This window comes from Sylvia atricapilla, chromosome Z (assembly GCF_009819655.1).
Source record: "Sylvia atricapilla isolate bSylAtr1 chromosome Z, bSylAtr1.pri, whole genome shotgun sequence".
Taxonomy (NCBI): domain Eukaryota; kingdom Metazoa; phylum Chordata; class Aves; order Passeriformes; family Sylviidae; genus Sylvia; species Sylvia atricapilla.
Window position 1 is genome coordinate 11399866 of NC_089174.1, and position 15488 is coordinate 11415353.

The 15488-nt window shown below is 41.3% G+C and overlaps 1 protein-coding gene across 1 annotated transcript in view; it reads left to right on the top strand.

The window, feature by feature from the left end:
* Nucleotides 1-15488, top strand: part of MSH3 (mutS homolog 3) — a 91179-nt gene that overhangs the window by 9572 nt on the left and 66119 nt on the right. The window contains exon 8 of the mRNA XM_066339742.1: nt 209-375. Within this exon, the coding sequence (XP_066195839.1) occupies nt 209-375 (167 nt within the window). The remainder of the gene's footprint in view (nt 1-208; nt 376-15488) is intronic.

Genomic DNA, 15488 nt, shown 5'->3' on the forward strand with positions numbered 1-15488 from the left:
CTGTTAGTGTTTTGAAGGTATTGTTGTATCATGGATTTGAAAAAAAAGTGCATTCAGGTTTTTTGTTCTGCCACTTTCACTATGTGTGGGGGTGCTGTATAATTTTACACTATAGATTTTCTCTCTGGTTAACAGTTTGAGCCACTGAAGCAGTCCCTGAAAATGTGAATATTCAGTGGATATAGGTGTATATATTTTTGTTTGGCAGGCAATCCAGCCAACTACAGGAGAAGTAATTTTTGACAGTTTTCGGGACTGTGCTTCCTGCTTGGAGCTGGAGAGTCGGGTTCTGCGCCTGCAGCCAGTTGAAATAATTCTTCCATCTAGGCTGTCAGATCAATCTGAAAAGCTCATCCACAGTATAACCTCCATGAGGTGAGTTCTGTGGGGGGTTTGCTCTCTGGGGTTCTCTTTTTCCGGAGCCACTGGTGAAGCTGAGATCCAGAAGCAGGTATGGATGTGTAGTTCTGTCATGGCCTTTTTCAGAATGGCTACAGTTTGTTGCTGGATTCAGAACTTTCCAAATCCCACTGAGTTCTGGGCACTTGCTCCCAAGTTGTATTTATACTGTAGTTCATGGCTTCTGTCTCTGGCCTGTGATATATTTGTGCACCTAAACATTGCTATTGTCATGGTCCTGCCACCACACTCCTGATCACAAGATCTGCTGGAATAATTTCCAAGCTTGTGCACGTACCTTTCAGGTCTAAAAGAGGTGTTATGTGGCTTTTTTTCCTATGTTTGTCATAGTTTTTAGGTCTCTAAAAGACATGAGACTTCCTTTTCTATTAATGTAGATAGGTGTAGAAAACCTTTGCAACTGGTATTTCATTCTGTTTGTCCTATTACGCCATCTTGGACTTGAGTACAGACCTGGAAGTATTGTGACTGATCATCTCTTTGCTTTCTTGGCATATTTCGAGAGTTTTGAGTTCTCTTGGTGTATTTTGAGAGGAAATTTGTTACCTCTTTTCTGTATCAGTTTTGGTGTGTAGTAAAGATGGAGTAGGATGTAATTTTCAGGGTGATAGATGAAGGATGAAGCAGTCTTCTGAACAGAGGGGATGAAGTAAATCTTGCAGATGCAGTATTTTGGAGAAAATTTTGGTTTTTCATTATTTCTTTTTTAACCATGCAGTTTTGGGCTGTAGAGAGCTAGTTTAGAGTGTGACATTAAAATTTTGAATGAAATAGTCTTTCTGGTGTGAATTTTGGAATTTTGGTGAGTGGTTCTTAGTTTTTTTCCTTTTTTTTTTTTTTGTTTTTTTTTTTTTTTTTTTTTTGTTATGCGCAGTTGAGACTGTTAATGAGTGACTTGTTTTTATGAAGACAAAAAGTGCTACCTGTTAGCTGATTTTGTGAACAGGGTTTAGTTTGTAGTTTTTTCACCTTTCTGGTAATTTGCTAGGCAGCTTTCCAGCCTAAATGTCCTTAATTACATGAAAGTGACAAAAATAGAACACATTATTGCAATACGCCTCAGCAGCCTTATTTTAAAAACAATTCTTTATGGATATTTTTCTCGTACCAGGGATTAAACCACTAGAGGGCCCTGAAGTATTTCATTGTAATTTGGTTTCAATACGCTGATTTCTTGAGCCTTTAATTAGTTTTGGTTTTGTAGCATTTCTTTTGCACAGCAGTAATTTCATTTTAACACATATTGAGATGTCTGTAGTATTCAGGTTTGGTTTTTGGCACAGTATCAAGAGTAGTATTGGTGATTTCATCCTTACCTGCTCTTTTCTAAAACCTCTTGTTGAGACTCTTCCATGAGCTGTAAAAAGTTTAATTTCCACAATTTTTTGAATGCCCTTCTAACTAAAACAATAGGAATTAGATATTGTGGTTCAAGAAGGCTTTTTATCTCTTTGTAGGGTAGGGATTCAGCAGAAAACCACTGAAATGGTGAAAACAGGGTAAAGATGAGAGAGAAAAATAGGGAGGGAAGAGGGGAGGGGAAGTTTTTCTACTCCTCCTATGTAATGTAAGAGTTGCAGCAGGGGTGATTTGATGTTGGATGTTGCTTACTAGAACTTGGCACTGAGTGAGAAAGATGATGCTTATGCACAGCACAAAGACTATGCTTATGGTTACCAAATGAATGAAATAAAAGGTAGAGCTAAGGTAAGGCTCTGTAGCTTTATGAGAGCAGCCCTAACTTGGTTCAGTGCCCCATTACTGACAAGAGTTGAAAGTCTCAGTGCTTCCCTTCAAGTTCAGTGAGGTTTTTTTTTTAATTCTTTACTATTCTAGGGTGGATTTAATGACTGGGAAATACTATTCAAGCACACTGAGCTGGAGGCCAGTGAAGAGCCTTCCCTCAAAAGCAAAGCTTATATTAAAAGTAGGTTACAAAAACTGGTTCAGGACAAACTGTTCTGGTGGGTACTGTGCTGTTCCAAAAGTGTTAGTAACATCTGTTTTCAAGTGCTGACCCGCCTGGAGCAAAATCTTTTCATGGTTTTAGTTTCCTTCTTTCTAGAAAACAGAGAAAAATTCTTGCCTTCAGAAAAGACATATTTTTCCCAAAGAACACAGCATTTTGTACTCTAGGTTCTTTCTAGACAAGGGTGAGCACCCACCCTTCTGGACATGTTGGCTGCTTTAAAACCTGGCCTATATTGGTCTCCTGACATTGTCTTTGAAGCTCCTTTGTGATATTTTTGCTGCTCTCATGTTGCCCCTTCCTTGTTTCATTGGAAAATTCACTGCATCTTCGGAGTGCTCTGATGGTCCTCTTTTTTCCATTGACCCTCTTTTTGCAATGTTTCATTCTGTAGCATTCTTGGAGACCCTGTGAAAACACACTGATCACAGCTAACTTTTAACCCGGGGCATTTCACCCAGGTCTGCACTGTTTGGTTTAGGCTGCAGGTAGTCTGCAGCTTGTTGCCCTGAGGGTTTGAATATGAGTTTCAGTTTTCTGCTGTTTCCCGAGTGATGCAGTAGTCTTTGGCTTCAAGTTGGTTCCCTGGAATTCCCTTCTCTTTCAGACCCATTGAGAACCAAACATATTTTCCCTCTCTAGGCATGATGGAATGCCTCAAGTTGCTGAACCTCCATCATTATGTTCAACACAAGCCTTTTTAATTTGTGTTTCAGGACCTCTCCAAATATAATTTCAAGCTCCTTCTGCTAAGTGCGGTGCTAATAGCCCTCTGGTTTATCAGTGGCTTCTGCTTTTGACTGTATTGGGTGAGGTCTCTGCAGGTTTGTTGCTCTCCAGTTTCTGTCATGGTCTCTTTAGAGTGAGCTGTAGTGGATTTATTACATTTAGTCAATGGTGCTGTTCAGTGCTAATTGCTCTCATGGACAGAGTTATGGATTTATGTCATCAGTCAAGTAGAATTTCAGCTGGAATGAACTCTGACTTGTAACTGTATAAAAATGCTTTTAATTTTGTGGATCTTCATATGTGACTGCTGGTTGCTCAGATCAGAGGATGCATTCATATAGTTAATGTTAAGGAATTTTTTTTTCTGTGAAGGGCATGTGCATTTATTTACATAGCTCAGCTCCTGGGGTTTGTAGGTGAACAAAGACAGAAAGGGTTGCAGTGGCAAAAACAAGACCCCCCAAAGGGTTACAGTGAGAGTAAACAGCATTGCACATTAACTGGTAGAACAGAGGAGTGAAGAGTGTATAAAGGGCTGGTGATCATAAAAAGTGGTTTCATGGTTTGTATTAGCTTGTAATGTTCCCATAGATTTTTAAGTGAAAGGCAAGCTGTGACAAACATTCTGAGAATGTTTTGTGTCAATGGAAGTTACAAGCAGTTAAATTTGTAGCAGGGAACAAAAAGGCAACTAAAGTACAAAACCAGCACGTGAGCTATCTTCTGTAAATACAAACCCCAAATGCATCAGTGAGCAGGTGTTTATTGACTGAAGAGGTGTTTTGTGCTGCTGAGAATCCAGCCCATGGTCTGTGCAGCCAGCCGCTTGAAGTGGTAATGTCAGAACTCTCTCCTTTTGGATGGACAGGGGAAAAAAATTATACCACAGTATTATCATCATGCAGTAACCTGGAAGAGTTTCTGAATGGTGTTTTTTGGCAGTTAAATCCTGTCTCAGTCAGGACATATTGCTATTCTCAATACTGGCATTCATTGTTGTCTTCTGTGGCATTGCAGGTGAGGGAAGTGTGGGGCTTACATCTTGTTTGACAAATTGCTTATGAGTGAAGTGTATTTATTTGCCACACCTGCCTGACTGCCCCTTACATTTTGGGACATCCTTTAGGTGGAATTACTGTCCTCCCATGCATATGGAGTTGTTGCTGCAGGGGCATGAAGAGGCAAGTGCAAAGCCCTGTGTCCAAATGCAGTGCAGTGCACTGTTCTTACCCTGGATGATAAATTAGATAAAAAGTGTTAGCATTGCTTTTTGCAACAACAGCTGGCCTTTGCAGGCATTGCCATGCCCAACCAGTGTATTTGTAAATTTGCCCCCAGGCCAAAGCTCTGTTGAGCTTCCCCAGACTCACACCTGGTTCAAAGGTGCATTATTTCTCATGTGACTGCAAAGCTTGGAAGACACGCTCTGTTCAGCAGCTGTATTTGTGGCATTATTGCACTGATCAATAATATTCTTGGGTTTGGATTTTTTCCTCCCTTCCATTTGAGATAGAAATTATTAAATGAAGAATTTAAGTTAAGTCTTGAGCTTGATGCTTTTTCAGTTTCTTGGTGTCAAGAAGTTAACTTTTTACATAGGAAAGAAAACCCCTTACCTTTTAAAGAGAAGCAGGAAAAGTAAAACTTTAAAGCCTTTGTTTGCATGTCTTGGCAACGGTTTGATTTATTATTACAGGACAGATCAGAAAGTGTAGGAGGTGACATGTAAGTTAGAGTATTTTTTTGTTCTCTCTGGTTGTGATGTTGCTTGTTTTTTCTTTCAGTATGTATTCATATAATGTGATCTTTCACATATTCAAATGGAAGATGATTCTTAAGCTCTTTAAGCTGGTGTGCAAGTTAATTTTTTTTTAACAGTCTTTGAATGTTGGCATATTTGTTAAAGTCCTAGTGTTTTGTTTTAATAAGGACTGCTTTTTCGTAATTTATTCAGCTTTGATGCTGACTTGGGACATAAATCTTTCCCTGTGAAACAATAGCATTGAGGATACCTCGGATGTGTTAACATCTCAGTCATTACCTTTTTTCCTGCATTTCATGCCCTCATTGTTAGTGCTAGGAGTTAGAAATTCAGTGGTTTTAATTTATGCAGTGATGTCAATGAGACAGTGTGGGATAGAGGAAGACTGAGGCTGTCTGCATGTTTGACATGGAGGTAGCAGTGATATGGAGTGAGGACAGTAATGCTCTTGTAGTCGTGGTTCCCAGGGCCTCCTGAGCTGGGGAAGAGAGGCCATGAATTTATTTATTTGTCATAAACCCAGAATTGCTTTTTTAATCTTGAAGAGAATGAAACTGAAGTGGGGTTGTATGTACCATCAATTTGCTGAACTGCAGAAAGAAACAAGATTTATCTTTTGGGCTCTCTTTTTTAGCAGTTTAATTTTGTGCTTGACTGACAATGTTTGTCTCTTTTAACAGATGTTCTTTTCTGTGTATGGCAGAGGTAAGGGGCTTTTGGTAAATTAGACTCCTGAGGAGTGTGCTTTGTGCATGGACTCTTCCTCTGGGAATTTGGAATAGTCCAAATGACTGTTAGGTGTTCAAAATTCACGTGACTGTTTTCTGTGTTCTTAGTAGAGAATTTGAAATCACTATGGTAGTAATTAGCTCTGTATTACCTAGCAGCACAGTGTTTTTTAAAGCAAAAAGATTTTATGTAAGATACTTGCTTTCAGTTTATGTAAAAGACTTTCTACAAAGGGAGATAGATGTACTTAAGGATATTTTCTAGCAAATATATTTGAGTGTATTCCTGTTTTCATTGTGCCTGTCTGGCTGGCTTCTCTCAGGAGAAAGATAATTGCCCTTCCATCCCTCCTGCCTGTAGTTTTACAGCTATGCTACTGCTTTCTGAAGTCTTTGCCACTTCTTCCTGTCTCTGCCCTTCTGTTTACATATCTTGGATGTCCTTGTCTCCATTTCTAGCCGCATTCCTGGAAGCCTGGCACTGTCCTGCTCCTGCAGGCCCCTCTACAGAGGTATGGCTGAGGGGACCTTCAGGAGGAGAGAGAATCAGCAGGTACGACCTTGGGGAGGGTACAGGTGACACCTCTCCATCCTGCTTCATCTGTCACTTGCCCTGAATAGTACAGGCGTATGGAAAGGAAGGATAACTTTCCTGAACAGCTTCCTGGATAGCTACCTGCCATCTCACTGGATGCCTTCGATTGCTTTGTGGCTGTGCATCTTGCTTTTTACTAAACAGGTCTTATCAGGGCTTGAGGAGGAGCCAGGAGAACACTGTGAAGAGCAAGGTGGTGTTAATATAATCATAGTGATTTATTAAAAATATGGATATTGATCTAATACCAATATCCAACTATGACAGACAAAGACTCTCTAGCAGTTTGAAGTTAGAAAGTGTATGTTTATTACGACGCCGGGCAGCGTGAGGGATAGCTCCCAAATACACACGTGCAATTTACAGATGATCACAGGGTCTTTTTATGTACAAAAGTGTTGAATACCCAAAACACAAATGCATATTCATGACTCTGGTCCATCCCATTCCCCGCTTCGTATGGTAATTAGGCAAAAAGCAATTAAGCATGCGTAGTTTGTTCTTTGAAATGGGTCGGTGGTCCTTTTTAGGGGGTGGGGTCTCAAAATGATGAAGTAAGATGCGTCTTCCTCGCTTTGCCTTTTTAACCTTTTAGTGTTGGTGACACCTCGATCCTGTTTTCTCAAGACTATCTGATTTATGATCACATTGTGTTCTTGGAGTCTATTGATTAAGTTGACAGGTCTCCTGATTTATCGGTTCCTTAAATCCGGCTTATGTTGAAAAAAGGAAGTTTCAATGTCTAGTTAGTAAAAGGGGAGTCTACGTCAGCAATGTCTAGTTTAACTAAAGTCCTTTATTCTTCAAAATGTAAAAGGAAGTCTACGTCAGCAAGTCCACGTCTACTTTAACTAAAGTCCTTAATTCTTTAAAATTAATATCTCATTAGAAGCCTTTGGGTTGGAAGGGACTTTATAGGTCATCTAGACTAACTTCTTGGCTGCAGGTAGACCAGGTGAGTCAGAGTCCTGTCCAGCCTGACTTTGAATGTCTCCAGGGATGGGGCATCCACCATCTCTCCTTGGGCACCCTGTGCCAGGGCCTCACCACCCTCACGGCAAAATACTCCTTCCGTATATCCAGTCTAAGTCTAGTCTAAATCTACTGTCTTTTAGTTGAAAATCATCACCCCTTGCCATGTCTCAACAGACCATACTAAAAACTCTGTCCCTATCTTCCTTATGGGCCCTCTTTAAGAGTTGAAAGGCCACAGTGAGGTCACCCCAAAGCTGCTCCTGTCCAGGCTGAACAATGGCAGCTGTGCCAGCCTGTCCTCCCAGCAGAGCTGCTCCATCCCTCTGCTCATCCCGGAGCCTCCTCTGGCCTGGCTCCAGCAGCTCCAGCTCCTTGCTGTGCTGGGCCCAGGGCTGGGGCAGCTCTGCAGTGGGCTCTGAGCTGAGGGGGCAGAGGGGCAGAATCCCCCTCCCCTGCTGCCCACACTGAGGCTCAGCCCAGCACAGGGGTTTGGGGTCTCAGCTCTGCCCCACAGCACTCCCAGGGCTCCTCCAGGGCTGCTCCATCTGCTCAGCCCCAGCCTGGATCCAGCCTGGGGCTGCCCTGACCCAGGGCCAGCACCAGCCCCTGGCCTGGTTAAATCTCCTGAGAGCTCCATGGGCCACTCCTGGGGATGTCCAGGTCCCTCTGACAGATGCCATCCTGTCCTGGGGTGTCACTGCAGCCTCAGCTTGGTGTCAGCTGCTGGGGGTGCCTCTGTGTCACTGATGCAGGTGTTAAATCACACTGGTGCCAGCACAGACTCCTTAGGGACACCAGTGGAAACTGATGTCCACTGGGTCTCAGCCTTTGACCAGTGTACTCTGCATGTGTACGACCAACTGATTCTTGATTCCTGAACAATCCATCCATCAAATCCATTCCCAGGGCAATGCTGTATTCACTATTAAAAAAAAAAAATACTACTTTGAGAGACAGTGAGCTAAGAAGAGGGGGAATAAACCTTTAATTTAAGGGAAACAGTTGTGTGGCTGTCAAAAAATTCTTACCTTGAGTATTAATTGAGTTGTTAAGATGTTTTAATTGTCTGAAAAGATAGCACATGAATTTCCATCTTGAAGTGGAGAAGTTAAGCCTTACCATAAAGCATCCTGTGTATATTGCCAGTACAGTGAACCTGTTACTCCTCATGGCTTTGAGAAAAAACCTCAGCTTGGTTTGTCTCTGAAATGTAGCTCTGGGATTGGTGCTTTGAGTTAATCTAGGTGAAAATAGCCCTGTGTGACAAAACAGTCTGAGTGTGAGAAATGACACATGGCCCAGCTTTCAGACTGAACCAGAGTCAGAACACAGACGTGACCTGGCACCAGAATCTGAATGCCAGTGCCCTTGGGTTGCCTAAGCAAAGAAATGCTTTCATAAATACCATCATCAAATAGACTTGTATTTAACTTCGATTAAGTTGTATTTTGAAATGCTTATTTTGGAATCTGCTATTCAATACTCAAAGCCATGATGTAATTTTGTGAGCAATGGCAGAGGGAAAACTACTCACTCTATCAATTAATTGTCCTATGGTATATAATTAGCACACTATCAGATGTTATTAATTGCAGAGTAACACGTTTGGTTTTTAATGTACTGAGGATGGGAGTCCCAGAATGGAGTTTCACCAGAATCTTTGGAGCGCTACTGGTAGATCAAGGAGTTGGCTGTGTTCCCACAGTCCCTTTTTATATGATCATTACAAAAGTTTTTGTGGCATCATAAAGAACTGCAGTGGGAAATAGAAACCCACAAACACCAAGACACCTCTTTCTTTTAATGTAATCCTTTATTATTTTTTTTCAGTTTTTTTTTTTTTAAAAAAGAACTTGTCTTGAGTGTGGCTGTGTTGAGAGTGGTACATTTGGAGTTGGCTGTTGAGAGAAGACTCAGCAGGATCTAAAGACCCTCTGCTGCAGCCCAGATACAGGAAGGATTTCAAAAAATATGAATGGATTATTGTGCATTAATAGAGATGTATTTTCAGATACTTCTGTCTCATCACTGACCATGAGCAGAAGCTAGACCAGTACTCTTCATGTTAAGCTGGGTGAAAGGAATTCTTGAGATTTGGTTTGGAACATTCTTTATAGACAGATTATGCCAACAACTGCTTGTACTTTAAAAGACAGGTACTGAATAGAAAGAAGGCCATATGTCTTCTGAGCAAAAATCCTTTATCTGACAAAAAAACTCAGTTTCATGTGGTAGCTTTATCCCTCTTCTCTCTCTAATAATGTAACCATTTGATTGCTTGGTAATAATAGAAGATTTATTACTCAGTTTCCTTAAGTCTTGAGTTACAAAATCTAGTAAATTGAAGTAAGTATCTGTTGTCTGAGGAATTAAGATACTATTTTTTCTTCAATTTTTGACTTATTTGAAAAACCCCAGGCAGAACAAAGACAAAAGTCTGCGACCTCTGTTTTCAGCTCACTTCTCTAGGGATGATGTGCAGCCTCGTGATACTTAAAACTGTATTTTGAGCTGAACCATTGCTAGCCCTTAAAGTGTAAACATGAGATAAATTGAATTTCAATTTAGAATTATTTTTCATTTTTTTTCCTTAAAAGCATACCATTTGGCCCAAGCTGCCTTCACCTTCTTCCTCAAAATGTTTTTTTTTTTCCATTTATGAAATAATTTAAGTGGGTTTTTTGCAGTTGGCTCCTTAATGGTAAATCCTTGGAAAGAAAGAATACACAGTGCACAGCTATAGTGCATGCTAAATTAACCCAGGGGAGGAAGAGCTGCCTTGCTTTTTATCTTGTATTAACTTTTCACAGAACAGGAAATCAAGGTAAATAACAATTTCTGGTGAAAACGTTCCACTCTTGAATTACAGGAATGTGACATAAGAAGAAAAAATCTTATATTGGAGGTATAATTGTTAACAATCTATTTTTATTTATTCTGTTAGAGATGAGACTGTGTTTAAGCATATTTGTACATCTCACAGGAAAGTCTAAAATGATTTGTTGAAAAATTAACAAGTTCGATTAATCACATTTAATGGACTCTTAAATCTGTATCAGCTTTATCAAAGGGGACATTAATTACAAGTTAATTGACCAGCCAGATGTATCCTGTTTTCTGTCCATCAGGCTCTATTAAAACCATTACAAAACATGCAAAGCTCTTTATCCGATGGAGATGAGAAGTTCCTGGTGCCAAATTCTGCTTTAGCAGAGAGATTTTGATGATGTTTTCTGAGCTGAGGTGTGTGGGGTGAGCAGGGCTGAGGTTGAGCAGATCTTCCTTCATGGGCAGAGTGTTTTGTCCTTTGGTTCTACAGTGTTGGTTCCCAAGTTTGGACAGGGTTGTCCCCAGGTGTCAAGAGGACTCCTGGACCCCATATTTCAGTTTCCCAGCTGTGAGGTGTTTGGGAGCTGCCCAAACAGGGAATCTCTGCTCCTGGGGACAGACCCACCCACACTTTGTGTCAAAACCACACTTCTCATTGTGCAAGGCTAGTCATAATCAAACTCAGCAGCTTCCTCCTTTCAGAAATCAGAGCTTGGCCTTCCTGGTGATTGGCAGAGAGCTGTCAGGGTTTGGAGCCTTATTTTAACATTTGTCTTACCATTTGCAGGGCTTTTTGTTTTTCTTTTTAAATTAGGTGTATAAGAACCACATTTTTATTTGAGATAAAACCATTAAAAAGAGCATGCCAATAATGCACATTGCCAAAACTCTAAAGCCTCTTCTGGTTTTTGAGTTGAGAATGAAAGCAGTATTAATTGCCAGGTTAGCATGTGGAACAATAGAGATTCCTGCTCTTCTCTGTCATCTCTTGCTTTCATTCAGATAACTTCCTAAGGAGTTTCTTGCTCACTCTTAGGCTTGGATTTATTGTTATATTCAGCTCCCTACTCACATCCTGCCGTGGTTTGACAGTATTGAAGGAGAATAACTCCAGTAACAGCAAAGAAGAAAGGAATGGGGTTAGAGTAGAACTTTCCCTGTTGTGTTTATATTTGAAGGTAGCATCTCACTGGGTGTCTTTGTGAGCTTGGAATTGGGAGTCTTTTTATTTTAATCATAGCTGGAGAGCTCAGATGGAGACATTTCTGGAAGAAAATCAGGGGTAATACAATTTTCCAGTCTCACCCAGCTGTGAGGTCATTAGGGATGATGAACTGGAACATCACCCAGCTAGATCTTTCTTGGAAAAGTGTAAAAAGCCAGGTCCAGGCCATGTGCAAAGGCAAATTTAGATTGGTTATTGAAATGTCTTCAGAACAGTGGGTTTGATTTTTAGGATGGAGCTGTTTAATACTTGGCGTTTTTTATGGTTTCTGATGACGTCTGTAATTGCAGATGCTGACGTCTGGAAGATCCTGTTGTGGCTTTAAAATTTTTATTTCTGTAGTGGAGAGGGTACTTCAGTGTGCTAGTGTCCCAAATGTTGAGCCTCCAAATTGAAGAGAAAAAATGGAAAGATGAAGTAGTTACATAATCTATCATATCCTTTCAGTTGGAGTTGGTTCAAGTGGTTCTGTCAGTGGCGTGAGAGGAGAATGAAATGTGAATAGCGAGTTACACATGCCAAAAACTGAAAAAAAGGGATTTTGTGTCACAGTCCCAGCTGAAAGAACATAGTTGGATATTTGACGTAAATGATATGTCCTGGAGTTTCTGTTGCCCATAGATAAGGGAAGAACATATCTCTTGCCTTGTAGGTTGGTGAAGTCCAAGAAGATGTATTAAGGGAATTCCTGCTTGGAAAATCCCTTAGTTTTCTGGTCAGAGCACAGACCTTGGGTTCCTGAGGTGAGGAGTGTAGGAGAATCTGCGGATGGCTGGGACAAGGTACTCTGATGACCTGAGATATTCTAGAAACACGTGTGTTTTTTTGCAAGGGTCGTGGGTGAAGAGGGCTGCTTTCAGCCACCAGCCTCAGCTGAAGGGAAGTCCCAAAGAGAGAGGGAGAGAGAACAGGAGAGTGAGAGGTAAGAGAGAAGGGAGTGAGAGAGAAGGTGGCAGGGGGAAGAGAGCAGGGGTGAGAGTGGGAGGAAAAAGACAGGGGTAAGAGCAGTAAGAGAGGTAGGAGAAGTAAAAGGTAAGAGTAGTGGGAAGGAGAGATAAGAGTTAAGAGGTAAGAGAGCGAGGTCTTTGTTACAATACATTGTATCTCCTTTTGTGATGAATATTCTAATTTACAGTGACCAACCAACACAAGACACAAAATCCTGTAGAATCTACATACAGCCTATAAGAACTACTACCTTACCTGTGTTACATTTTAAACTCTAAGAACTACTCTTTAGACTTTTCTGTTTTGCTACATTGACCTTTGGATCCCTTAGCCAGCAGAAAGGTATTGTCCAGTCAGAAGGGATTCTCCTTCAGCTAGCCAGGCTATTGTTTTCAGGTTATATAGTAACTAAGACTTGGTATCCTACAACTCAAAGTAAGCTTTCATTTCTATCCCGATTATAAGTTTCATATTTTCAGAATCTTATGCTAAGCAATCATATTTATAAGGTTTCCCTGAATCATCTTCCCCAACAAGGAGCAAGCAGATCACCTGAAGCTGCGGTGTGAGCACAGATGAGGCATCAGACCCATTCCAGAGCTCATCACTGGGCTGTGTTAGCAGTGCATTAAATGTTTTGTACTCTTCTCTTTTCTGTGGCACAGAAGGGTCTGCAGGAGCAGTGACTGTGCAGCCTGTCCATGTGTTCTTTTCTTATTTGCACAGTTGGTCTACAGCTGGTTTATAACACACCTGATGACTTACACAGTTTCTTAGAATAGTTTTTTTTCCTCAAAATCTTGGGAAAATTTGGCTTGGATCAGCTTTCTGGAGCTCATGTGTTACACTTTTTTTGTCCACTTTGGGGAATTCCCAAGGGAAGGAAGCCCCCAGCTTCAGTGTATCACCTGCTTGATTGTTTAATTGGTCTTGTGGGAGAGAATGCAACTCATGGCTGCTTGGTTTTGTCTGTGCACCTCTGACTAGATTCTGCTCCAGGCTTTCCTGAATGCCTCCTGGGGTGATAGAAGATGCCCTCTTAACTTTCTCCATGCCAAATGAATTTAATTTCCTTAGTCTGTCCTTGTTTGACATATGCTGTGGCCCTCTAATAATGGAATGCAATCATCATGCTGTTCTTCTTCTCCTCTACAGCCTGCGAGAATGTATTTTCCACTTTTTAATGATGGCTAATACCCAGAGGACCAGGTATCCAGAATTTTCAGATTCAGATATAGGTCAGGTACTTATTTTGAATATAGTTAATTATCAAAGATAATAATTCAGAATAGCTGTTAAAAAATATCTGGATAAAAGTATCAAAATCCTGGAGATGTATTTTGGATTTTTTTCTCCTTGTTATTTTAACTTCTTAGAGTAAGCAAAGAATTAAAGGACAATTGCTGGTCTTCTGCCTGAGTGACATGTGTAATAACCTACCAGTATAGCTTGAAAAGCATACACAGTAATGTATGTGCTTTCCTTTCTGTGTTTAAACTAAACTGAGGTATTATGGGCTAATTTTCATTTTACTTTTTCTGAGTAAGTGAATATAATCTTACATGATTCTTGAGTGTTTATCAACAGGATTCAGCAGGGTGGAATTTTATCTTAAGTTGTCTTTAATTGCTTTGTTTGGGTTTTTTGTCATTTGTTTGTTGTGGGTTTGTTTGTTTTTTGAGGGGTTTTTTTGTGTGTTTTGTTTTGCTTTTGTTGGTTTTTTTGGGGGGGAGGGGTTTTGTCTCTTTTGTGGCCTTTCAGCTCTTCCATTCCCATGTGACACTGTGGGCAGATGCAGCCATCTGCTCCCTGGCCTTCCCCCTCCTCCAGGCCATCCCTGGGACTCTAGATGTCCTGTCCGACTCCAGGACAGCTCTCATGGGGTTCTGTAGTTATTTGTGTTTATCATAAAAGGTTCTGAGCCTCCCTCAGAGGAAGCTGGAAACCAGGCAGTGGACACTCCATGTCTCTGCAGCCTGAAGGAAGATGTGTAAGAGCCTCAACAGCAACTGGATCCCCTCTTGAGTATGAACCTAAATCCCCTGAACTTAAATAATTTCAGTGCAGTGATGGGTGGAAAATCCAGGTGTGGCCTTGCTGCTTGCAGAGGCAGTATGCTTTCTCAGAGAGGTCTGTATTGGATGTTTGGTGCTCCTTGTAAATTTCCACAGCAATTCATGCTGATAAAGGAACAGGAATTATGTTTCTGACAGTTCTTGGCAAGTAGAGTAGTGGTAGCAGTGTAGGAGGTTAGCTCAGACTGATGTAAAACAGAGACTTGGATGGACCTTGTCTGTCACCATCTCAGTAATTTCTTGTGTAATCATGATACACAAAGAATGTGTTATGAAATGACGTTTCATAAGCTGGTGGTGACTTCCATTCAACTTCCTATTAATGTTGTTAATCTGTGCTTGTAGAATGTCTTTTTATCACTTACCTAGACAAATCTGATTCCTTCTTCAGCAGTAATCCTTAAAACAGAATCCCAGCATCCCTGGGGTTGGAAGGGATGTCTGGGGCTCACCCAGCCCAATCCCCTGCCCTGGCAGGATCCCCTGGAGCAGTGACACAGGAACGTGTCCAGCTGGGCTTGGGATGTCTCCAGAGAGGGACACTCCAGGCCCTCCCTGGGCAGCTGTTCCAGGCTTCTGCCCCTCCATGGACAGAACTTCTTCCTCCTGCTGGGGTGGAATTTGCTGAGCTTTATTTGATGGCCCTTGCTCCTCATCCTGGCACTGGCAACACTGAACAGAGCCTGGCCCCATCCTCTGGCACCCCTTGGATTGATGGGATCCCCTGTCAGCCTTCCCTTCTCCACCCTGACCAGGCCCAGCTCCCGCAGTTTTTGCCCAGCAGAGAGGTGCTCCAGAGTCCAAATCCTCTCTGCGGCCTCCCCTGGACCCTCTCCAGCAGCTCTGTGTCATTTTTACCATTATGAATTTTCTGTGGCTGATACATTCTGCAGCATTTGGCTTTGTGTTTGGGGCTCTCTTTAATGCTGTGAAGAATTAGCTTGAATTTGAGATTCTTTCCTGAAGTATGTTGCGTTGTAGCCGTCTGCTTTTAATTTTTAATTAAACAGCCTCACCTAGGAAACGCTTTTGTTCTTTGGACAAAGCACTGTATGTTTTGCATACGTAAGTGCATTACCCACATAACTTCTAGTGTTTTGAGGGCTGGTGCTATTTCAAATATGTTGAAATTAAAATGGAGATTTTTGTGCTCACACACAGCATAAGGGAAGGGAGATAATTAAAATAGTTGGGAAATATCATTAAGCATTGAACTTGGCTTTGTTCAAGCTA